The following is a 25,100-nucleotide window of genomic DNA, read 5'->3' as shown; positions in this document are numbered from 1 at the left end:
TGGGACTTCCCTGGTGGTGCAGTAGTTAAGAATCTGCCTGCCAATGTGGCAGGGGACATGGGTTCAAGCCCTGGTCCGGGAAGATCCCACATGCTGCGGAGCAACTAAGCTCATGCGCCACAACTAGTGAAGCCCCCTGGCCTAGATCCCGTGCTCCACAACAAGAGAAGCCACCACAACGAGAACCGCTTGCACTGTGATGCAACAGAGAGTAGCCCCCGCTCGCCGCAACTAGAGAAAGCCTGCGCACAGCAACGAAGACCCAACGCAGCAAAAATAAATAATTCAATTAATAAAGAAAAAAAACCAAACTATGATGAGAAACCAAAAGGGTGGTTTCCCAGTGGGTAGGGATGGAGAAGGGGCCCTTGCGGACTTCTAGAGGATGGAAATGACCTCTATATCTCAATCAGGGAGTTGGCTACAGGGAGTGTGTACATACCCCAAAAAACCACTGAGCTGTCTGTCCCTTTAAGCTTTATAGACTTTGGTGCCAATGAATTACACGTCAACACAAATTAAGACAGAGAAAGTAGCATGTGGTGGCGGTGGGGGAAATGAGCCCTCTTGTTCACTTCCGGGGGGGAGTGCAAACAGGGACACTGTTTTGCACAAAATCTGGCAGTGTTTAGTAAGAGTGAGAATGTACTCCATGTCTGAAAAGTCCTAGAAGTTCCCTTTCTCTGCAGCCACCCTAGAGAAACCCTGTCAACGGAGTCACAGGGATCCTGTGATCTCAGGATCCTTTTTTTTTTTTTTTTTTTTTTGGCCCCAAGGCATGCAGGATCTTAGTTCCCGGACTAGGGATGGAACCCATGCCCCCTGCAGTGGAAGCACAGAGTCTTAACCACTGCACCGCCAGGGAAGTCCCATCACCTAATCCTTTTTATCAACCCCAAGAGGCAGGTGCTGTAATGATCGCTGTGTTACAAGAGAGGAAAACTGAGGCAGGGTTCAGCGGGCCCCCCTGTGGCCCCACCTCATGGCAAGTGTCAGAATAAGATTTGAACCCAGCACTCAGACTACCCTCCCCCTCACCCCTTCCGCCCACTGTTCATAACCACCAACTTATAAGGTGTTAATGCCTGCCTGGGGGGAAGAGTGGCAGGAACCAGCATGTCCAATGATAGGGGACTCAACAAACTGTGATATGGCAATGCTTAGTGAGACCATAATACACTTAAAAAGAACAAGGTTGGGGGACTTCCCTGGAGGTCCAGTGGTTAAGACTCCATGCTTCCACTGCAGGAGGCACAGGTTCGATCCCCGGGTAGGGAACTAGGATCCCGCAAGCCGCGTGGCACAGCCAAAAAAAGGAAAAAAAGAACAAGGTCGGGCTACATATATTGGCTTAGAAAAATGTTGGAGACATCTTCAACAGAATAAAGCTAAGTATTGATACCATCTATATCCAGGGTCAGCAAACCAGCAAACCACGGCCACTGTCTGGCCTGCGGCCTGGTTGTTTTTTTTTTTTTTTTTGCGGTACGTGGGCCTCTCACTGTTGTGGCCTCTCCCGTTGCGGAGCACAGGCTCCGGACGTGCAGGCTCAGCGGCCATGGCTCACGGGCCCGGCCTTTCCACGGCATGGGGGATCTTCCCGGACCGGGGCACGAACCCGTGTCCCCTGCATCGGCAGGCGGACTCTCAACCACAGCGCCACCAGGGAAGCCCTGGTTTTTTTTTGGGGGGGGGGCTGCCTTGGGTCTTTGTTGCTGTGCGCCAGCTTTCTCTAGAGCGGGGGCTACTCTTCGTTGCGGTGTGCAGGCTTCTCATTGAGGTGGCGTCTCTTGTTTCGGAGCACGGGCTCTAGGTGCGCGGGTTTCAGTAGTTGTGTGTGACGCACCAGCGTAGCTGTTCCATAGCATGTGGAATCCCTACGGATCAAACCTGCATTGGCGGGCGGATTCTTAACCACTGCGCCATGAGGGAAGTCCCTGCCACCTGGTTTTGTAAATAAAGTTTTATTGACACACAGCTGACACCCATTTACTGAGGTATCACCTGTGACTGCTTTGGGGCTACAGCAGCAGCATAGGTAGTTGTAATAAAGACACTATGGTGCCTAAGACCGACAATATTTTACTAGCTGGTCCTTCACAGAAAAAAGTTTGCTGACTTCTGGCCAATTTGAATAAAAAGCAAAGCCAGACCAAAGGATACTAAATATCACATTCATGGATGCGTGTAAACGTGTGTGCAAAAGCTGAAAACGGAACGAATGGGCCCCCAAGTGGGAGTAGGAATGTGGACCTCAACCAGGACCTTCTTTTTTCTTTAAATGAAGGGAGGTGCACAACCACACCTGTCTGCAGGTGGTCAAATTTATCCGTCTGCAGCCCATGGCTTCCCGTGGAAACCTCGGATGTTCCAGCCGTGTTACCGTCTCTGAGCCTCAGTTTTCTCGCCTATAAAATGGGCACGGTCAAACCTACCAGGAACAGTTGTTTTAAGACATGGATAAGGATTTCCCTGGCGGTCCTGTGGTTAAGACTCCACACTTCCACTGCAGGGGGCACGGGTTCAATCCCGGGTCGGGGAACTAAAGATCCCACATGCCACAGAGCGCAACCAAAAAATAAATAAATAAATAAAAGACATTGATCAGATGACTACCAAGATGTGTTTGGCCTGGGAACAGGCACCTGATGGACGCTCCAAAAATTGGTGATGGTTGTGGGGTGGAGAGGCATATGGGAAGATGGGTTTCATGCCTGCTCCGCCTCCAGCTCAGGAGGCCCTAAAGGCAGGGACCACTTCTTCCCCCATCCCCACCCCAATGTATCCCCAGAACCTAGACATGCTTGGCACACAGTAGGCGTTCAAGAAAATTTCTCCCTCACAGGCGACAGGCACTAAATGAGGCACTGACGTGGGAGGACAGGGCGGGGGTGGGGGACTTAGCGTCCTGATAACTACCATTTGCATTTCCCTGCCAAGAACCTTTCAGTGAACTTTGGCCTGGAATCCATGCACCATTTGCAAGAGCTGATGATAAAATTCAGGTTGCCCAATGAATCGACGGGGGAAAAAACCCTCACATCTTTATTTGCACTGACTCAACTGATATTTGCCATTTCCTCAATTATGAATGAAGGACTTGTGGCTTTGTTTCTGGTAGAAAACCACAGGCATTTCCATATCAGATCACACTGCTGCAGGTGGCTCAAAATACAGCTGACCCTTGTTATTACTGAAAAGTCACTGTGGGGATTAGATTTTGTTAGTTAATGTGGTGATACACACAGAGGTAGAACCCTAAGCCTGTTTGTTTGTTTCGGTATAGCTCTATTTCAAAAGTCTTTTTGAAGTGACTGTCTTGCAAGTATTTGAAAACAATTTTTTGTGGTGGTAAAATAAATATACTAAACATGAAATTTACCTTTTAACCTTTTTTTTTTGGTTTTGACTGCACAGTGTGGCATATGGGATCTTAGTTCCCCGACCAGGAATTGAACCCATATCCCCTGTGGTGGAAGTAGGAGTCTTAACCACTGGACCACCAGGGAAGTACCACCTTTTAACCCTTTTTAGGTGCACAGCTCAGTGGCACTAAACACATTCACATTGCTGTGCAACCATCCCCACCATCCGTCTCCAGAATTTTCTCATCTTCCCAAACTGAAACTGTCCCCGTGAAACAGTCTCCCTCTTCCGAACTGGTGGCACCCACCACCTCCTTTCTGTTTCTATGAATCTGACCTCCCTAGGGACCTCCTGTGAGTGGAATCACACTGTTTGTCCCTCCCTCTCTGGCTTATCTCACTGAGCACAATGTCTTCAAGGTTTATTCACCTTGTAGCCTGTGTCAGAATTTCCTTCCTTTTTTTTTTTTTCCGGTACGCGGGCCTCTCACTGTTGTGGCCTCTCCCGTTTCGGAGCACAGGCTCCGGACGCGCAGGCTCAGCGGCCATGGCTCACGGGCCCAGCCGCTCCGCGGCATGTGGGATCTTCCCGGACCGGGGCACGAACCCGTGTCTCCTGCATCGGCAGGCGGACTCTCAACCACTGCGCCACCAGGGAAGCTCTCCTTCCTTTTTAACATCGAATAATATTCCACTGTGTGGGTGGACCCCATTCATCCAAGGATGGATCACTAAGTTGTTGTTAAAGAATTTTTTTTTTTTTTTTGCGGTACGCGGGCCTCTCACTGCCGTGGCCTCACCCATTGCAGAGCACAGGCTCCGGACGCGCAGGCCCAGTGGCCATGGCTCACGGGCCCAGCCGCTCCGCGGCATGTGGGATCTCCCCGGACTAGGGCACGAACCCGTGTCGCCTGCATCGGCAGGCAGACTCTCAACCACTGCGCCACCAGGGAAGCCCCTAAAGAAATTTTTTATAAGTATATTTCAACATAATGGACTTCCCTGTAACCTCCTATATTGGGCTTGATGCATCTAACAAAAGGTATTTTTTTTTAATTGAAGTATCGTTGATTTACTATGTCATGTTAGATTCAGGTGTACAGCAAACTGATTCAGTTTTATATATATATATATTTTTTTCAGATTCTTTTCCATTATAGATTATTACAGGATATTGAATATAGTTCCCTGTGCTGTACAGTTGGACCTTGTTGGTTATCTGTTTTATTATTTTTAAAAATATTTGTTTATTTTGCTGCTCCAGATCTTAGTTGCGGCACACGGGATCTTCGTCACTGCGGGCAGGATCTTTCATTGCAGCATGTGGGATCTAATTCCCAGACCAGGGATCGAACTGGGTGGGGTCCCCTGCATTGGGAGCACGGACTCAGCAACTGGACCACCAGGGAAGACCTGGTTATCTATTTTATATATAGTAGTGTGTATCTGTTAATCCCAGACTCCTCATTTATCCCTCCCCCCACCCCCTTCCCCTTTGATAACAAGAAGTTTGTTTTCTATAGCAAATGCTATTTTGACCAGAGGTTCTGGGTGACAAAGTGGCCCAACCAAAGGTATATTATTTATGGCTTTTGTGGGCCTCTTCCTCCACTAAAAAAAAAAAAAATTAAATTACAGTTTACAACTGTGTTGGTATAAAGACACATATAATTTAGGCTGGATTATATTCATTTTCTGTTCTTTTTTTTTTTTTCCTTTCTGATTTTAAGAGAAATGAAAACATTTTCGTGGGTCCCAGAAGTATGACGGGCTCTGAGCACCGTGATTTAACTCTGCCCAATAGATATGTAAGCCCTGGGTTCAGGACCCCTGTGAATTTTATTTTATTTATTTATTTATTTTATTTTATTTTTGCGGTATGCGGGCCTCTCACTGTTGTGGCCTCTCCCGTTGCGGAGCACAGGCTCTGGACGCGCAGGCTCAGCGGCCATGGCTCACGGGCCCAGCCGCTCCGCAGCATGTGGGATCTTCGTGGAACGGGGCACGAACCCGTGTCCCCTACATCGGCAGGCGGACTCTCAACCACTGCACCACCAGGGAAGCCCCTGAATTTTATTTTATATATATATTTATATATTTATTTATTTTTTAGTTACAGGCTTTAGTTAGTTCTGCTCCCTGTGAATTTTAAAACTTCATGTTTGCATCTTCAAGATATGCCATCTTGGGAATTTCCTCGCGGTCCAGTGGTTAGGACTCTCTGCTTTCATTGCGGAGAGCCGGAGTTCAATCCCTGGTGGGGGAAATAAGATCCCAGCGAGCTGCACTGCGCGGCCAAAAAGGTATGCCATCTTGCTGTCCCTTTTCCAACCACATGGGCGTCCCCAAATCCCTCCAGGGTGGCCATGATTTCCCCCCCCGTCCCCCCCAATTATCCCATCCCCTCTGTTCGGTGTCCTGGAAAACATTAATTACTAATTGAGATGAACTAATTTAAACGCTGTGGTTCTTTCTCACTAGACGGTGGGCTCGCGAGGGCTGTTGTAACCCTTGACCCCCGTTGTGGTCCCCAGCGCCCGGCCACCCCGGAGGTGCCCAAACGTCCCCTAAGTGGCAGCCGGCGGAGGGACAGAGGGCGTCGCTCGGGGCGTCTCAGGGACTTTCCCGGTCCCGCTGGGAAAGCGTGATCTCAACCCCTTCCTCCCTCCCCTCCGGACGCGGAAGGGGCGGTCGGAGGCCGTGCGCCTGGAGCCACCGGCGTGCCCTTCGCTCTCTGCCATCCGCGGACACGCCGCTAGGCCGTCCGGCCACCAGCCCCAGCCCCGAGGACACGAGCGGCGCGGCCAGCCGCCCCCGCGATCCCTGGTAGGTGAGGAAGGGGCGAGGGCCGGCTGGGGAGGGGCAGGGGACCCCCGCAGGCCTACAGGGGGCCCGGCTGCCCGCGCCCCTCGCCAGGGTTCGAAGCCAGCTGCCCCGCGCTGGGAGCTTTGGACGTCCTTGCGTCGCGTGTTCAGTGCCCCCCGCCCCCCAATGCTCCAACTCCCCTCCCTGGCCCAAGTCCTCCCCCCCAACTCTTCCCCAACACCCCGAATCCACCCCAACATGACGTACTACCTTCCAATACTGCTTTCCTCCTCCGCGTTTCTGATTTCTTCCCCAAACTGGGCGCTCTCTCTGCCCCAGCCCTGGTTCTTCCTGCCCGGTGATCGCCATCCCCCACTGCTGCTCCCCCAGCTCCTCCAGGGTCCCGAATCCCCATTTTATCCAGGGGCTTCCGTGACCCCCCCTCCCACTGGGGAAGCGCGCTTCCCTCAGCGGGTCCCATCCATCAGCTGAGATAGGTCTCGGGGAATCTCCAACCCCCCGCTCCCCACCCCTTCCCGTGGGGAACGGGGTTGGTTGGTACCTGTCCAGGAGTCGATCCAAGTCTGCCCAGGCCGCTGGTACCACTTGGCTGGGCCCAGGACTTCTTCAGGGTACCTGTGTTCCTTTCCTCTCCTTGCGGCTGAGGCAGGGGTTTGGGGGAGGGGACACCACAGTGTGACCCAGGCAGGCTGAGGTCTGGATTCCAGAGTTTGGGGGATGGTTGGTAGGTGCCCCAGGCTGCAGAACCTGCCTGGGCCTCTGTGTTCTCCTCCGAATAAGGGCCATTCATTCATTCTTCAACAAACTTTTATGGAGCAACTGCTGCGTGCCAGGAGACACTGTTCAGTACCCTGGGCACACAGTAGGGGCCAAATAGTGTCCTCATGGAGCCACAGGAAGCAAAAGTGTGACCTGTCACAGTAATGTGTGCCAAATGCAGAGGGCAGCTGTCCGGTACCTTGGCCAGGCTTGAGGATTCCTCAGATCCAGGCATGGGAGGGGTACTGCACATAATAGGTGCTCAGTGAATAAAGGCAGGGGCCCTGCAGCCACGCTGCCTGGTTTAAATTACTGCCCCTTTACTTTCTACCTGTGTGATCCCGGGCAAGTCACCTTTCTGTGCCTCCCTTTTCTACTGGTAAACAGGCAGTCAAAATAGTCTTAACTCGCAGTGTTGTCCTTTGCTTTGCACAGTGCCCGGCACATAGTAGGTGCTCAGTAAACACTTTTTTTTTTTTTTTGCGGTACGCGGGCCTCTCACTGTTGTGGCCTCTCCCGTTGCAGAGCACAGGCTCCGGACATGCAGGCTCAGCGGCCATGGCTCACAGGCCCAGCCGCTCCGCGGCATGTGGGATCTTCCCGGACCGGGGCACGAACCCGTGTCCCCTGCATCAGCAGGCGGACTCTCAACCACTGTGCCACCAGGGAAGCCCAAACACTTATTTATTAAGAAATATTTATTTGGCTGCCCCGAGTCTTAGTTGCAGCACGTAGAATCTTCGCTGCGGCGTGCGGGATCTTTAGCTGTGGTATGAGAACTGTTAGTTGTGGCATGCATGTGGGATCTAGTTCCCTGACCAGGGATGGAACCTGGGCCCCCTGCGTTGGTAGCGTGGAGTCTTAGCCACTGGACCACCAGGGAAGTCCCCTGGAACATTTCTTAATTAGCCAAAAGGAGTGAAGTGTGCCCCTACTATGTGCCAGTCCTGGTAGGAGCCGATTAGGCTGTCTTCTTGGGGAGGAAGGATTCAAGCAGAAAACATTTATTGGGTGCCTACTGTGTGCCAGGCACTGCTCTGTCCACTCACTGATTTATTAAGCCAATAAGTATTTATTTATAAGGTATACTTATTTATTTATGTAAGTATACCTACTGTGTGCTGGTCTCCAGAGATCCTTCCTGGAGATCACCACCTGGTCTGGATCCCATCATTGCTTGCTTGAGCCAGTGGTCACCTCCATCCATGTCTCCTTCCCACCCTCTCTCCTGCCCTCACCACCCTACCCCCAAATCTGCCCTCACTGAAGTAGCCAGAGGGCACGTGTGAGCACCTGAGTTAGGTCCCCTCCCAGCTCTGCATGCAGCTCCCCAGGGCTCCCTCCTCCTTCTCACAAGGCCCTGCTCGACCTGCCCCATCCCCGACCTGCCCTCCCCTCCTCCCTCTCTCCCCCTCGCTCACTCTGCTCCAGACACGTGGGCCTCCTCGCTGTTCCTCCAACACATCAGGTCCAGTCCCACCCCAGGACCTTTGCACATGCTGTGCCCACTTCCTGAAACTCTCTTCCCCCAGATCTGCACCTGAGTTGCTCCCTCACCTCCTTCAGGTCTCAGCTCCCGTGTGTCACTTCCTCCCAGAGGTCTCCCTTGATCTCCAGTTCTCGGCAGCCTTTCCCCCAGTCCTTGCCTTCCTCCCCCACCCTGGCTCATTTTCTTGATGGCTCTTTCCGTTCTCTGCAATGAACTACTTTCTCATTCATCCCGGGTCTCCCCCAACTAGACTGTGAGCTCCAAGATGGCCGGAGGTCTGCAGCAGCACCTACAATAGCTCTTGGCACACAGTAGGTGCTCAATTAATATTCTCTCTGTGTGTGAAGAGATTGCTCAAGAGTGTAGACGGGAGAGGAGAGGGTAGGCAAATTCCAGATTTGGTGAACAAATAAAAAAGAAGAGAAAAAAGAAACTCTGCCAGTATTTATTTCTGATTTGTACAGATTCTTACATTGTTATTCTGAACTCTCGCTCAGGACGAGGGCCACTCTCCTGCTGGTTTTACACACGAGGAAACTGAGGCTGAGAAAACAGGCTCCACCAGCTGGCAGGTGGCAGAGCCGGGTCCCTCACCCCAGTGGGTGCTCCCCCACCCCCACCCCGCTGTCCCGAGCACCCACTATCAGGTGCAGAGTGGACTTTGCCCTGGAGGCTGTGGAAGTTGGGTAGAATGAAAGCCAGGTTTCTGGAAGGTTGGGGTGGCTGCTGGGCAGGGCAGATGGAGTGGACGGGGGACATGCCAGGGCACAGTGTCTGGGGAGGGGGCGCTGCGTCGGGGCTCAGGCTGGCGGGCCAGGAGATGGAGGAGAAACACAGTGTGACTTTAGGCAATTTGCCAGGAGTGCAGGCAGGGGAGGGCCTGCCTGGCTGATTCCTTTTTTCTTTTAATATTTATTTACATGGCTGCGGTGGGTCTCAGCTGCGGCACGCAGGATCTTTAGTTGCAGCACGCGGATCTAGTTCCCTGACCAGGGATAGAACCCAAGCCCCCTGCATTGGGAGCGTTTTTAATTTGTTTGTTTGTTTGTTTATTTATTTATTTATTTATGGCTGCATTGGGTCTTTGTTGCTGCGCGTGGGCTTTCTCTAGTTGCGGTGAGCAGGGGCTACTCTTTGTTGCGGTGCGCGGGTTTCTTATTGCGGTGGCTTCTTTTGTTGCAGAGCACGGGCTCTCGGTACATAGGCTGAGTTGCTCTGCGGTATGTGGGTTCTTCCCAGACCAGGGCTCGAACCCGTGTCCCCTGCATCGGCAGTCGGATTCTTAACCACTGCGCCACCTGGGAATTCCCCGGGAGTGTACAGTCTTATCCACTGGACCACCACGGAAGTCCCTGCTTGGCTGATTCTGAGTCTGGCTGTGAGCTTTTCCACAAGCCCAGCCCTGAGCCTCTGCTGCGGGGGCCTCCAGCTCGGGTGCTGCTGGGGGCAGACAGTTGTCAGGTACCCTAAGGCTCACGGCGCACCGAGGGTGTGCTAGGCACTGCTCTGTGCCATTTCTACACAGATTAACTTATTCGACCTATGGCGGTCCTCGCAGGAAGAGCTCATCCTCGTACCCAGTCCACAAAGGAGGAGACTGAGGCACCAATGTGCTTGTGGCCTGTCCAAGGTCACAGCTGGGAAGCCATACGGCTGAGATTTGAACCCCAAGCGCATGCTCCCACCCACTGCTCTCTTGCCCTGGAGCTGACTCATTTTGGGTGGGTGTCCCATAAAGGGGGCAGGCTGTGACCAAGGGCAGGACAAGGGCAGCTGCCACTCTGTTCTTGCTGACCGTCTGGATTCAAAGAGAACCCAGAACACCAGAGTTTCACACAGCACCTCCTCTGTTCAGCGTTGGCAGCTAATTCAGATTTTCTTCTCACACTGCTGCCCGTGGTGTAGTTGCAGGAGTTGGTGAACTTTTCTTCCTTTTAACATTTTATTGACCTAGAACCTGAATTCAGAATAGGACACAGATCCTGAGTACTGAACTTGAATTTTCAGAGTGAACAGTGCATGATGCAGAACTTAATGTCTGGCCCCATTCATGCCCCGTCCTTCACACTTTATCAGGTGTGCCCTTTATTCGTTAAAAATTGGAGGGTGCATGTCACCACGTGATTGATTTTCTCTCTTTTTTTTATTGGAGTATAGTTGCTTTACAATGTTATGTTAGTTTCTGCTGTGCAGCAAAGTGAATCAGCTCTACATATACATATACCCCCTCCTTTTTGGATTTCCTTCCCGTTTAGGTCATCACAGAGCATTGAGTAGAGTTCCCTGTGCTATACAGTAGGTTCTCATTACTTACTTTTTTTTTTTTTAACTTTTTTTTTTTGGCTGGAACGCGTGGCATGCGGGATCTTAGTTCCCTGACCAGGGATTGAACCCGGGCCCCCTGCAGTAGGAGCATGGAGTCTTAACCACTGGACCACCAGGGAAGTCCCCTTAGTTATCTATTTTATACACAGTAGTGTATATATGTCCGTCCCAATCTCCCAATTTATCCCACCTGCCCTGCCCCCCTTGGTGGCCATACGTTTATTCTCTACACCTGTGTCTCTATTTCTGCTTTGCAAATAGGTTCATCTGTATCATTTTTTCTAGATTCCACATATATGTGTTAATATACATGTGTCTTTGTCTCTCTGACTTACCTCGCTCTGTATGACAGTCTCTAGGTCCATCTATCTTTTTTTTTTTAATTAATTTTTATTGGAGTATAGTTGATTTACAATGTTGTGTTAGTTTCTGCTGTACAGCAAAGTGAGTCAGTTATACATATACATATATCCACTCTTTTTTCAGATTCTGTTCCCATATGGGTCATTACAGAGTACTGAGTAGAGTTCCCAGTGATTTTTTTCTTTTTAAGTTACTATACATGCAGCTGTTCCCAGGAGCCACTGACAGGTGGAAAGAACAGTTGATCTGAGGGTCATTGCTGTAGAGGGAGATATCTGATACTTCAAGGAGTTTTGATATTTCAGTAAGTTTTGGCTGACTTGTGGTCCCACCTGATCGTCATAGTTTTTATCCCATTTTGTTGCCGACAGCAAGCTCACATCAGAGATAGGAGAAACTATACACTTTGCCTTTCTCTTTTTTTAAAAAAAATTAATTTATTTTATTTTTATTATTTATTGTTTGGCTGCGCTGGGTCTTTGTTGCTGCGCGGGCTTTCTCTAGTTGCGGCGAGTGGGGGCTACTCTTTGTTGCAGTGCATGGGCTTCTCACTGCAGTGGCTTCTCTTGTTGCGGAGCACGGGCTCTAGGCTCATGGGCTCTAGAGTGCAGGCTCAGTAGTTGTGGCGCACGGGCTTAGTTGCTCCACGGCATGTGGGATCTTCCCGGAACAGGGCTCGAACCTGTGTCCCCTGCATTGGCAGGTGGATTCTGAACAGCTGTGCCTCCAGGGAAGCCCCACTTTGCCTTTCTCTTACTGCTCACTTGTGCCTGCATTATGGCAACAACGTCTGTCCTCCACTTTCTTCCAGTAATCTGACCATGAGCTCATTTCAGGGGCTGTTTCAATTAAAACTAGATAAGTCTGTTTCTCAGGCCATATAACCAGGTCCATGTAAGCTGGAATCTCTGACGATACACTTTGGAGACCACAGGCTCAGTGGGTTCTAGGGCCAGGCAGCTTGGCTTCCAATCCAGCTGTGGCATTCACATACCTTTTCTCGACTAATTCTTCAAGATCTGGTGTGTATTTTTTCAGATCTCAATTCAGATGCTACATTTTTAACATTTTAAGTGAAATCTGATCCTACGAAAACAAAGTTGGGTCATTTTTTTTAAAGAGGAGATAATAGTACTTACAGGATTTATTTTTTAATCCATACAATTATATAAATGCATTGTATTTTACACACGGTAAAGCCTTGATAATTACTTTTGAAAATATCTATTTATTTATTTATTTGGTTGCACGGGGTCTTAGTTGTGGAAGGCGGGCTCCTTAGTTGCGGCATGCATGTGGGATCTCGTTCCCTGATCAGGGATCGAACCTGGGCCTCCTGCATTGGGAGCGTGGAGACTTATCCACTGTGCCACCAGGGAAGTCCCCAAAGTTGGGTTTAATTGGGGAACATTTTTTTTTACACTGCCCCAGTTTTTCCATTTTAATGAACTAAATATGAATAAAATTTAATATTTACTTTCTCCCCGGTAGCTGTAGCCACATTTCCAGTACTCAGTAGCCACATGGAGCTGGGGCTGCCATAACAAAGTCCCACAGGCTGGGGGGCTTAAAAACCAGAAATTTATCGCCTGACAGTCTGGAGGCTGGAAGTCCAAGATCAAAGTGTCGGCAGGGTTGGTTCCTTCTGAGGCCTCTCTCCTTGGCTTGCAGACAGCTGTCTTCTCCCTGTGTCCTCACATGATCCTCCCTCTGTGGGTGTCTGTGTCCTAGTCTCCCCTTCTTATAAGGACACCAGTCTTATTGGATTAGGACTCCATCCTTATGACCTCATTTTAACTTGATTACCTCTGTAAAGACCACATCTCCAAATGTAGTCACATCTTGAGGTCCTGGGGGTTAGGGTTTTAACATCTGAACTTGGTGAGGGGGGAACCTAGTTCAACCAATAACAGCCAGTTATCCCCCGTAATAATTATATGGGCTGGAGACACAGGCATCTGGTCTTAGGGTTACAAACATTGGTGCCATGGGGCTGTTCTGCCCATCATTAGCTGTGCAATCTAAGTTTGCCCCTCTATGGAATGGGGGGAAAAAAAATCATATGCCTGTTTCGTAGCCCAGTTGTTGGCAAACTTTTCTCTGGAAAGGACCAGAGAGTGAATATTTTCATCTTTATGGGCTACATGGTGTCTGTTGCAGCTACTCAGCTCTGCCATTGTAGCCTCAAAGCAGCCATGGATCCTGTGTAAATGAGTGAGCATGTCTGTGTTCCAAGAAAACTTTATTTACTAAAACAGCCCATGGGCCATACTTTGTGACCCCTTCCTAGGGAGTTGTGCACAGTGTCATCAGGGCAGGCTTGACCAAAAATTTGAAGGAAGGTAGGGAGTGAGCTGTGGGGATACATGGGGGAAACAGTGTTCCAGGCAGAAGGAGCAGCCAGTGCAAAGGCCCTGAGGCAGGACAGTGCCTGGCAAGTTTGAAGGATAGCAGGAAGGCCAGTGGGGCAATTAAGAGATATGATATACTAGGTTGTAATATTATATATACATATACCCACTTTGTTGCCGTAAGTTGCCATATATTGATATTTGTTTTTGAAAGAAGCAAAAAAGTTTATGAAAAGAAAAAAGGAACTCTTCTCTGCCATAATATATGGCTCATATTTAGTCTTTCTTTATGGAAAAATAATTCAGGAGCTAAGGAAGCACTTAAGCAATAATTATCTTCCTTCTTTTTTTGGGAGGACTGTCAGCTCCAAGAGGGAAGAGTATTCCTGTTTTATTCTTCTCTCTGTCCTGATACATTCAGTGTCCAATACATGGCAGATGCTGGAAAATTACTTCTTGAATGAATGAATGAATGCTGTGTATGTATAACTTTCACCTCTTCACACACTTTATTTATTATTTGCAACAAATATGTTCAGAGTTTTTACTCTGCGGATGGCACATTGGCTTGCTTTTTTTTTTTTCTTTTAGGCTCACAAGGTCTCTTTAAAATATTTGAATCGATTGCTAACTTGACACAACTGAGCAGATTCCTGAAAATCTGAGTTTCTGGCTTCTCTTGAGAAGTTAGTAGATGTGGTCCCACTGAGCCCATTTTCCTTCTCAGGAACACACATGAGGCAAGACCATGGCATTTAGACAGGTCGAGGTGGTTCTAGGTTTTCAGGTAAAAGCCCAAGTGCCCCCCTTTCCCCCTACTCAGGCCCACAAGTTCCTACACGACCTGCCCCGTCCCCTCCCTGCCCTCCCTTCCTCCCTCTCTCCCCCTCACTCACTCTGCTCCAGACACACAGGCCTTCTCGCTGTTCCTCCAACATACCAGGCATGGTCCTGCCCCAGGGCCTTTGCACGGGCTGTTTCCTCTGCCTGGATCTCTCTTCCTTCAGATGTCTCCACTCTCTCCCCATGTTTATGTCCTGTCGAAATCTCTCTTCTCATCAAGACCTTCCTAAACTATGTTGTTTAAAACTGCACACAGGGACTTCCCTGGTGGCACAGTGGCTGGGACTACACACTCCCAGTGCAGGGGGCCCAGGGTTCCATCCCTGGTCAGGGAACTAGATCCCACATGCATGCCACAACTGGAAGTTCACGTGCCACAACTGAGGAGCCCACGTGCCGTAACTAAGACCCGGCACAACCAAATAAACAAAACAAAACAAAAAAAAAACAAAAACTGCACCCCTCCCCCCCATTCTTGGAGTTTATGACTCTCCTTCCCTCGTTTCTCCACGGCATTTATACTGTGATATATCATGAATTTCACTATGTATCCGCCGATCATTTGTCTCCCCATACTAGGAAGTCAGCTCCATTTTTGGGTCTCTGCTATTTCCCCGTCCCTATCAGCATTTCAGTGTCAGGCCGCTTTCAATTTCGAAACAGCCAGACAGCCGCTCATCTCCTTGCGTCCTTTCTCCCCTGGCCCCGCACCACCACCCCCGCCCCGCCTCTCTCTCTCTGACACTTCTCGGCCACTTCTCTTTTGCTCACTCTGCTCGGTCACATCCCTGTCACACCTCTGGAACCATCGACCTTGGTCCTGGGCCATTTGACATCCGCTCAGAATGAATTTAAAAAAAAAAAAGAAAGCTGAGTCATTTATACAGTGACGTCTGTGATTTATCAGCAAAGGGGGTTGATGGATGAATCAGCTCTTCATCTAGACCAGGCATCCTCAACGTCAGCGCTTAGCAACGTCTGGGGCTCGGTCATTCTCTTGAAGGGCTGTCCTGGGCACTGTGGGATGTTGAGCTGCATCCTGGCCCCCACCCACTCAATGCCAGGAGCACTTTTCCACGCAGTCGTGACAACAGAAATGTCCCCAGATGTCGCCATGTGTCCCCTGAGGGGATAGAGTTGTCCCTGGTGCTGATGCACTGTTCTTGGCTCGGGAGTGGGGCAGGTCCCAACGTGGGCACCAGTGGGTTTCAGGCAGTAGGCCTAGCTGAGGGGCAGAGAAAGTGTTCTCGGCCCCCTGGACTGGAAGTGAGGCTATGCTTTTTCCAAGTCTGAATGTGATGTAAATTGAGCGCCTGGGGATTTAAATTTGGGGGTTTGGGACACTCTCCATAGTGTCTTTGTTCTGTGTCCTTGGGAAAGACCTTTTCTCTGTGTGTGTTTTCTTTCTTTCTTCTAAATTTTTATTGGAGTATACTTGATTTACAATATTGTGTTACTTTCTGCTGTACAGCAAAGTGAATCAGTTATACATATACATATATCCACTCTTTTTAAGATTCTTTCCCCATATAGGTCATTACAACGTATTGAGTAGAGTTCCCTGTGCTATACAGTAGGTCCTGATTAGTTACCTATTTTATATATAATAGTGTGTATATGTCAATCCCAGTATCCCAATTTATCCCTCCCCGCCTTTCCCCCCTGATAACCATAAGATTGTTTTCTACATCTGTAACTCTATTTCTGTTTTGTAAATAAGTTCATTTGTACCATTTTTTTAGATTCCATGTATAAGTGATATGATATGGTATTTGTCCTTCTATGTCTGACTTACTTCACTCAGTATGACAATCTCTGGGTCCATCCATGTTGCTGCAGATGGCATTATTTCATTCTTTTTTATGGCTGAGTAATAGTCCATTATATATATATGTACCACATCTTTATCCATTTTTCTGTTGATGGACACTTAGGTTGCTTCCATGTCCTGGCTATTGTAAATAGTGCTGCTGTGAACATTGGGGTGCATGTTTCTTTTCAAATTATGGTTTTCTCCAGGTATATGCTCAGGAGTGGAATTGCTGGATCACATGGTAGCTCTCTTTTTAGTTTTTAAGGAACGTCCATACTGTTCTCCATAGTGGCTGTACCAGTTTACATTCCCACCAACAGTGTAGGGGGGTTCCCTTCTTCTCCACACCTTCTCCAGCATTTACTGTTTGTAGATTTGTGTGTGTGTGTGTGTGTGTGTGTTACGCGGGCCTCTCACTGCTGCGGCCTCTCCTACTGTGGAGCACAGGCTCCAGACGTGCAGGCTCAGCAGCCATGGCTCACAGGCCCAGCCGCTCCGTGGCACGTGGGATCCTCCCGGACCGGGGCACAAACCCGCGTCCCCTGCATCGGCAGGTGGACTCTCAACCACTGCGCCACCAGGGAAGCCCCTGTTTGTAGATTTTTTGATGATGGCCATTCTGACTGGTGTGAGGTGATACTTCATTGTAGTTTTGATTTGCATTTCTCTAGTAATTAGTGATGTTGAACATCTTTTCATGTGCTTTTTGGCCATCTGTATGTTTTCTTTGGAGAAATGTCTATTTAGATCTTCTGCCCATTTTTTTGATTGGATTGTTTTTTTTTGTTATTGAGCTGCATGAGCTGTTTGTATATTTTGGAGATTAATCCCTTGTGGGTTGCTTCGTTTGCAAATATTTTCTCCTATTCTGTGGGCTGTCTTTTCGTTTTGTTTATGGTTTCCTTTGCTGTGCAAAAGCTTTTGAGTTTAATTAGGTCCCATATTTTTATTTTTGTTTTTATTTTCATTACTCTAGGAAGTGGGTCAAAAAAGATCTTGCTGCAATTTATGTCAAAGAGTGTTCTGCCTGTGTTTTCCTCTAAGAGTTTTATAGTGTGCGGCCTTACATTTAGGTCTTTAACCATTTTGAGTTTATATTATTTTATTTTTTTAAGGGATTGGGTTTTTTTGTTTGTTTGTTTTAATTTAGTTAGTTATTTTTGGCTGTGTTGGGTCTTTGTTCCTGCACGCGGGCTTTCACTAGTTGTGGTGAGCAGGGGCTACTCTTCATTGTGGTGCGCGGGCTTCTCATTGTGGTGGCTTCTCTTGTTGCAGAGCACAGGCTCTAGGCGCGCGGGCTTCAGTAGTTGTGGCACACAGGCTCAGTAGTTGTGGCTCATGGGCTCTAGAGGTCAGGCTCAGTAGTTGTGGCGCACGGGCTTAGTTGCCCCGCGGCATGTGGGATCTTCCTGGACCAGGGCTTGAAGCCGTGTCCCCTGCATTGGCAGGCGGATTCTTAACCACTGTGCTACCAGAGAAGCCCTGTGCCTGTTTTCTTATCAACAGTATTGGAAGGAAATATTGCTGGCCCCATTCATACATTGATTCATTCATTCAACAAGTATTTGTTAGGTACCTGTTGTGTGGTTCCACAAACCCTCACCCTTTGATGCCCGTGGTGACTGGGAGGCAGACAGATGTGGAAGGTTTAACACACAGGAAAAGGTCACCCAGTGGCCAATTCTGTTGTGGGGGGACATGGAGAGACAGACTGGGATAGAGAACCGGGGTGGTCATGGAGGGCTCCCTGAGGTTGCACCATTGTACCTGGGGGCTAAGGATGAGCTTCAGGTCACCCAGGCAAAGGTCTGGGGTAAGGTGCTCCAAGCAGAGGGAACAGTGCATGCAAAGATCCTGAAGTGGGAACCAGCTTGGCATTTTTCAAGAAATGGAGAGAAGAGGAAAGAGCCTCCAAAGGGCTTAGCAGCAGTGTTAGGCATAGATCTGGCCCTTGGTCATGGTTAACTCATCATAGTAATAATGCAACCTGTATCAGTTAGCTATTGCTGTGGAACAAATTACCCCAGAACTTCGTGGCTTCAAAACAACAAATATTTATTATCTCATATAGTTTCTGAATATCAGGAATCTGGTGGCAGATGAGCTGGGCGGCTCTGGCTCTAGGTCTCTGATGAGGCGCTGTCTGCTGGGGCTGCCTCATCTGAAGGCTTAACTGGGGCTGGAGTCTGAGATTGGCGCCCCCATGTGGCTGGAGGTGGGAAGCCTCAGTTCCTCCCCTGGTGGGCCTTTCCATAGGGCCACTCACATCACTGTTTACCCCCGAGAGAGTGACAGAGAGAGTGACTAAGAAGGAAGCCAGTGTCTTTTATAACCTAATGTCACAGATGACACCCTATCACTTCTGCCATATTCTATCGATCTCACAGAACTCTGGGACAACATTGGAAGGACCACCCAAGGCTTGAATACCAGGATGTGGGGTCACTGGGGGCTATCTAGGAGGCTGACCCTTCCTGAGTGACTTCCAGTCATTGGGCTCAGAGCTTTCCATACATTAACGCAACTCAGCTCCCTGAAACAATCCCATAAGTGGGCTTATTATCATCCTAATAGGCAGTATAGTCTTGTAGTTATGCACATAGCCTCAGCCTCTAGAGCCAGACAGCTTGGGCTCAAATCCCAGCTCTGGGAATTCCCTGGTGGTCCAGTGGTTAGGACTCCATGCTTCCACTGCAGGGGGTGCAGGTTTGATCCCTGGTTGGGGAACTAAGATCCCGCATGCCTTCTGGACAAAACAAACAAACAAACAAATCCCAGATCTGTCACCGGCTGTGTGACTTGGGGCAAATGACTTCACTTCTCTGGCTCACCTTCTTCCTCTGTGAATGGGGAAAATAGTAGCAGCTACCCGCTGGGTGACACCAGGCAGGTGCCTCTGCTGTCCTCTTGCAGAGGAGGAGAGGGAAGGTGGGGGAGGTAAGAAGTCTTGCCCAAGGTCAAGGTCTGGTGATAGGTCTGGTGGGTTTTGAAGGCATGGGGGGGGTGCGTTGTCTGGGCCGCCTCCCAGAGCCCCCTTTCTGGTGATAACCATGTCTTTCTGCTTCACAGGTCTGCTCTGCAGCCCCCAGGGGACCTAGTACCCGTGAGCAGGTAGGGACACCGGGCCTGCAGCGCAGCGGGGCGGCGTGTGGAACATGACTCCATCACCCAGTGCTTCTCCCGCCGCCGGAGGCCACACCCACCTGCGCCCATGGCCAGCACAGGGCCGTCGCTTTCTGGCGCCTTTGACATTCTAGGCGCGGCGGGCCAGGATAAGCTCTTGTATCTTAAGCACAAGCTGAAGACCCTGCGGCCAGGCTGCCGTGGGGTGGACCTCCTGCATGCCATGGTGCTCCTAAAGCTGGGCCAGGAGACCGAGGCCAGGATCTCCCTGGAGGCGCTGAAGGCGGACGCTGTGGCGAAGCTGGTGGCCCGCCAGTGGGCTGGTGTGGACAGCACTGAGGCCCCAGAGGAGCCCCCAGACGTGTCCCGGGCCGTTGCCAGGGTGTACCACCTTCTTGCCGAGGAGAGGCTGTGTCCAGCGCCAATGCGGGAGGAGGCCTACCGGGCAGCCGTCCGTGCTTTCAGGTCTAGGGACGACCCCCAGCTGGGGGAGCTCCAGGAAGAGGCCCGAGACCGGTGCGGATGGGACGTCCTTAGGGACCTGGGGGCCATCCAAACTCTCCACTCCGATCTGGGGTGCCTCCTGCCGTCCTCGGCATCACCCTCCGGGACCCGCAGCGATCCACGGCCCATCGAGGACCTTTCGGACTGGAGCAGAGGGCATTCCCTGAGATCCACCGGCAGCCCAGCCTCTCTGGCCAGCAACTTGGAAATTAGCCAGTCGCCCACCGTGGCCCTCCTCAGCAGTCACCACAGCCCCCACGGGCCCAGCAAGCTGTGTGACAAGCCCCGGGCCAGCCCGGTGCCCGAGCCTGCCCCTATGGGCTGCCAGGAGCCCGAGGAGATGACCTGGCCCCCATCAGTGGAGGCTGCCAGGTCCCCGGTGCGGCCAAACAGCCCAGCCCCCAGGCTTCCCGAGGTGGCCGCATGTGCATGCCCCGCCAGCCTGCACGACCCCCCGGAAGCTCCGAAAACCAGCAGTCACTACTCGGTGGAGTGCACGGATGTGCCAGCAGCTCCCAAATCTCTCCCCTCGCCTTCCAGAAACGCCTGCCCTGTCGCGGATCAGACGCCAATCCAACTTTCAGAGGAAGACACCACTTACCCGGCGGCTCAGCCACGCCCACCGACTCCATCGGCCCCCAAAACGTCCCCTCCCTCTTGGTCTCCATCGACTCCTCCTAAGGTTCACCCTACCATCTCAAAGCCGGGGCCCCCTCCTCCTGAGCTGGAGTCGCAGGAGCAGAAGTTCTATAACTTTGTGGTGCTGCACGCTTGCGCGGACGAGCACATCGCGCTGCGCGTGCGCGAGAGGCTGGAGGCCCTGGGCGTGAGCGACGGCGCCACCTTCTGCGAAGATTTCCAGGTGCCAGGGCGCGGCGAGCTGCACTGCCTGCAGGACGCCTTAGACCACTCGGCCTTCACCATCCTGTTGCTCACCTCCAACTTCGACTGCCGGCTGAGCCAGCACCAGGCGAACCAGTCTCTGATGAGCAGCCTCACGCGGCACGGGTGGCAGGATTGCGTGATCCCCTTCCTGCCCCTGGAGAGTTCCCAGACCCAGCTCAGCCCCAGCACGTCCAGCCTGCTCACCGGCCTGGTGTGGCTGGACGAGCACTCCCCGATCTTCGCCAGGAAGGTGGCCAACACCTTCAAGTCCCAGAAGCTGCGGGCCCGCAAGGCCAAGTGGAGGAAGGAACAGGATGTCCGGGCCCTGCAGGAGAAGAGCCAACACCTGGAGGTTGAGCGGCAGCAGGCAGCGGCGTGGGGTGCCGCGCACTCAGCTTGCCTCCATAACTACCAGTCCTACCAGAAGCAGATGGAGAAGCTCCAGGTAGCTTTCGAGAGCTACATGCCATTTGGGACTCAACTGCCTTCTGTGCTTCAGGTGCCCTTTGGGGGACCGGGGCCCCTTGGAGCCCCACCACCACCCTTTCCCACCTGGGCGGGCCATCAGCCGCCGCCCCTCCCTCCTTGGCTGGCGGGCATGCCCCCACCAGCCTTCCCGCAGCCCCCAGTGGCTTTCCCGCAGCCCCAGGCCTTCCCGCAGCCCCCGGACTTCCCACAGACTTCACCCGGGCACTCTCAGAACCCTGGCCTGCAGCCCCTCATCATACATCATGCACAGATGGTACAACTGGGACTCAACAACCACATGTGGAACCAGAGAGGGACGCAGGCGCCCGAGGACAAGACGCCAGAAACGAAATGACCAAGTGACTGGACCTGATGGCCTCGGCCTTGATTCCCCATCTCCAGGGGTCAGCGGAACATGGGGTCATTTGCTACTTTCAGGACATTGCCGGGAAAATTGACTCCATGACTTTCTGGCCCTCGAGGTAGCCAGAATTGGATGTGTTTACAAATTCTCAGTCAATCCCTCCCTCTCTCTGGACCGTGGTGGTGGGGAATAGGTTGAGGGTATGGGTATGGTGTTTTAATTGTAATAAATATTTATTGAATGCTTTGACAGCGCCATTGTCCTCTGGGAGACCTCTGCCTGGCCATTTGTCAGGATAGAAACGTGGCTGCTATTGCCATAAAAGGGACAGGAACCAAAAGTTGTGCATGTTTGCTTTCATTTCATTGGTCAGGATATAGTCATATGGTCCATCTCCGGCTGCAGGGGAAGCTGCGAAATGTAGTCTTCTGATGGGTCACGTGCTTTGCCAGAAGTGTTGGTTCTAATGCCAGAGAAGGTGGACAGAAAAGACATTGTGAGTACATTTAGCTGTTTCTGTTGCAGCCCTTTTTGCGGGAAGCGGGGGTCTGCTTTGATGCTCCCACCAATGCTGGGCTCTGATCACACTGTGTAATCTTCAGCAAGTGCCTTCACCTCTCTGAGCCTCTGCTTTCTTATCTGAGAAAAGGGTTTATGAGGCCATTGTTCCAAGGTCATCAGCAGATTGTGTGCGATAACAGTGAAATACCAGGGACAGTGTAGGTGCTCATTAACTTTGTGCCCGGTATGAAGGGGATTAATCTTTTTCAGGGTCTCAGACCTTTTGAGAATAAGAATAGAATTAATATTTGTTGAGCACTCACCATTTATCCGTCTGGGAGGCTTTAAATCTAAACCTTTTTTAATTTTTGGACTCACTACACGGTATGCGGAATCTCCCTGGCCAGGGATCTCCCCGACCAGGGAATCGAACCTGCGCCTCCTGCAGTGGAAGCGCAGTCTTAACCACTGGACCACCAGGGAAGTCCCATCTAAACGTCTTTTAATCCTCAAAAATGACCCCCCCACACGGTAGAAGCTTCTGTTGCTGCTCCCCATTTTACAGATGGGGAAAACCGAGGCAGAGAGAGGTGAATTCTGGTCCTCAAAGTCACACAGATCGGAAGTGGGGAGATTGCAGTGAAGTAGTCGGATTTCCAAGGGAGGGAATGAAAGCCAGCCCAGGAAGGGCGTATGTGGGCCAGGTGAGCCAGGAAGCTGCAGGCCTCCTCTCGCCCAACAGCGTGATTTGAACACTGACTTAGCATGTCCTTTCCTCCTCCACCAGCCACCCCAAAGGGCGGGCCTGGTGTGAGTCACCCAGACTGTCACGCACCACTTACTATTTTAGTCACTGACTCAGATTTTGTCGAAGGTCTGCTTCCGGCTTCCCTGCCATGACATGAAACTTGGGGAGATTGGATTCTCCGGGTGGGGTTGTGGAAACAGACAGTTTCTTTTCTTTTCTTTTTGGCCGCTCTGGCGTGGCTTGCAGGATCTTATCTCCCCGACCAGGGAACGAACCTGGGCCACGGCAGTGAAAACGCCGAATTCCCAGGGAATTCCCAAACAGACGGTTTCGGGTCACTAAGGCTAGAGTCAGCTGCAGTTAACAGGCCAGTTTTGCAGTTGACCAATATTTATTGAGCTCCTAGTGTGTGCCAGGATTGTCCCAGACACTGGGGTGCAGTGGGCGCGAAGACAGATGTGAACCATCCCCTGCTCTCTTTTCAATCGCAGGTAGAGGTGGAGGGAAGGGAGCAGTGAATGAATCATCAAATGAGGAAGCAAGATAACTTCAGAAACTGAGGAGACTTCAGAAGAAATAAACTGGGCATGCATGGTGATGGGGGTGCCTCAGGAGGAAGAACTTTGGCCCAGGTGACCAGGAAGGCCTCTCTGAGGAGGTGGCATTAGAGCCAAGACCTGGAGAAAGAGCTTGGGAAGGAAGGGTTAGATCTTCTGGGCAGAGGAAACAGGCAGTGCAAAGGCCTTGGGGCAGGACCGTGCCTGCGTTGTTGCATGAACAGCAAGGATGGGCAGAGTGAGTGAGGAGGAGAGAGGGTGGTGATGACCGGGAGGGGATGGAGCAGTTCATGCAGGACCTTGTGGGTCTCAGGGAGGACTTGGGCTTTTACCCCCAGGGAGGTGGGACCATGGAGGGCTGTGGGCAGAGGAGGGGCAGGGCCTGACTCAGGTGTTCATGGGCGACCCCTGGCTGGGGCGGGGAGGGCAGACTGGGGAGCAAGGGTGGAAGCTGGGGGCCCAGAGGGGACTGGTCCAGGCCAGTGAGGATGGGGGCTGGACCAGGTGGAGGCAGAGGAGGGAGAAATGGGCCCATTCAGAATGTGAGCCCCTATTTCATCCCTGAGATGTTGTGAGTCGCAAGTCACAGCCCTTTTCCAGGCCTCATCTTTCTCACCTGTACCATGGACATAGTGACCTCCAGTCTGGAACTCCAGTACCTGCATGTCCCTGTGTCAACCCAGTATATTTATCTATTTTTATAAATTTATTTATTTTTAATTTTTGGCTGCATTGGGTCTTCGTTGCTGAGCATGGGTTTTCTCTAGTTGCGGCGAGCGGGAGCTACTCTTCGTTGCGGTGCACAGGCTTCTCATTGTGGTGGCTTCTCTTGTTGCAGAGCCTAGGCTCTAGGCGTTCAGTAGTTGTGGCTCGTGAGCTCTAGAGCACAGGCTCAGTAATCGTGGCGCACGGGCTTAGTTGCTCCACGGCATGTGGGATCTTCCTGGACCAGGGTTCAAACCCGTGTCCCCTGCATTGGCAGGCGTATTCTTTCTTAACCACTGTACCACCAGAGAAGTCCCCAACCCCGTATATTTAAAGGATGATCATTTTGAAATCCCTGGGCTGAGGGCTTTACGTGCTGGATGAACACATTTAATCCTCTCAACAGCCCCAGGAGCTAGAAACAATGTTCCCAATTTACAGATGAGGAAACCGAGGCCAGGAGGGGTGACATCATTTATCCAAGGTCACACGGCTTATAAGTAGCATTCTGGGACAGGAGAATCAGCCAGGTATCTCTCTACTGGATTCTAGCCCATATGGAGACTCTCCAGCCCGTTAATTTATGACCTCCGTTTTTTATTTTTATTTTATTTTATTTTTTGGCTGTGCTGCACAGCATGTGGGATCTTAGTTCCCCAACCAGGGATCGAACCGGTGCCCCCTGCACTGGAAGTGCAGAGTCTTAACCACTGGACTGCCAGGGAAGTCCCTAGATTTTTAAAATTCTTTGAATATTCCTGTTCATTTTGTTACTTGTTAATTTGTGGCTTCTCCACTACACCCTGCCCACCCTGAGAGAGCTGGGGGCCCATGTGTCTTGGTCACTGCAGTATTTTCAGAACCCAGCACAGGATGTGGCACACAATAACTGTTCAGTAAAGTGAATCCTTCTGACAAACAGTTAGTGAGCACCTACTGTGTGCAGACCATGCTGGGTGCCCTGGACACAGACCTGGTCTCTGCCCCCATGGAGCTCACTGGGCAGTGAGTGGAGTGGACATGGATTCCTCCATCCATTTAGCCAACCAACATTTATTGAGCTCCTACTGTGTGCAGGCCCTTGGGCACAGGGATGACTGAGTAGTCACCC

General features: G+C 51.0%; 1 protein-coding gene across 3 annotated transcripts; it reads left to right on the top strand.

Annotated features, from left to right (window-relative positions):
• Positions 1-6,060: 6,060 nt before the first annotated feature.
• Positions 6,061-23,641, top strand: TICAM1 (TIR domain containing adaptor molecule 1). Of its 3 annotated transcripts, XR_014294211.1 has the most exons (3): positions 6,061-6,191; positions 19,204-21,974; positions 23,219-23,637. XR_014294211.1 is itself a non-coding variant. In XM_082622734.1 (2 exons), the coding sequence occupies exon 2, from the start codon at positions 19,346-19,348 to the stop codon at positions 21,467-21,469; it is 2,124 nt and encodes a 707-aa protein (XP_082478860.1). In that variant the 5' UTR covers positions 6,061-6,191; positions 19,204-19,345; the 3' UTR covers positions 21,470-23,641. The 3 variants fall into 3 exon arrangements, 2 of the variants coding, with proteins under 2 accessions (XP_082478860.1, XP_082478861.1); XM_082622734.1 differs by having other exon boundaries at positions 19,204-23,641; XM_082622735.1 differs by having other exon boundaries at positions 6,061-6,195; positions 19,204-23,641.
• The last annotated feature ends 1,459 nt before the right edge of the window (positions 23,642-25,100 follow it).

Source organism: Mesoplodon mirus (genome assembly GCF_964341445.2).
Source record: "Mesoplodon mirus genome assembly, chromosome: 5".
NCBI classification, from domain to species: domain Eukaryota; kingdom Metazoa; phylum Chordata; class Mammalia; order Artiodactyla; family Ziphiidae; genus Mesoplodon; species Mesoplodon mirus.
Note: the sequence above shows the minus strand (reverse complement) of the source record. Positions and strands in the feature narration are given on the sequence as shown.

Coding starts and splice junctions, on each gene's coding strand:
- TICAM1 (XM_082622734.1), top strand. CDS start 19,346: ATGGCCAGCACAGGGCCGTCGCTTTCTGGCGCCTTTGACATTCTAGGC.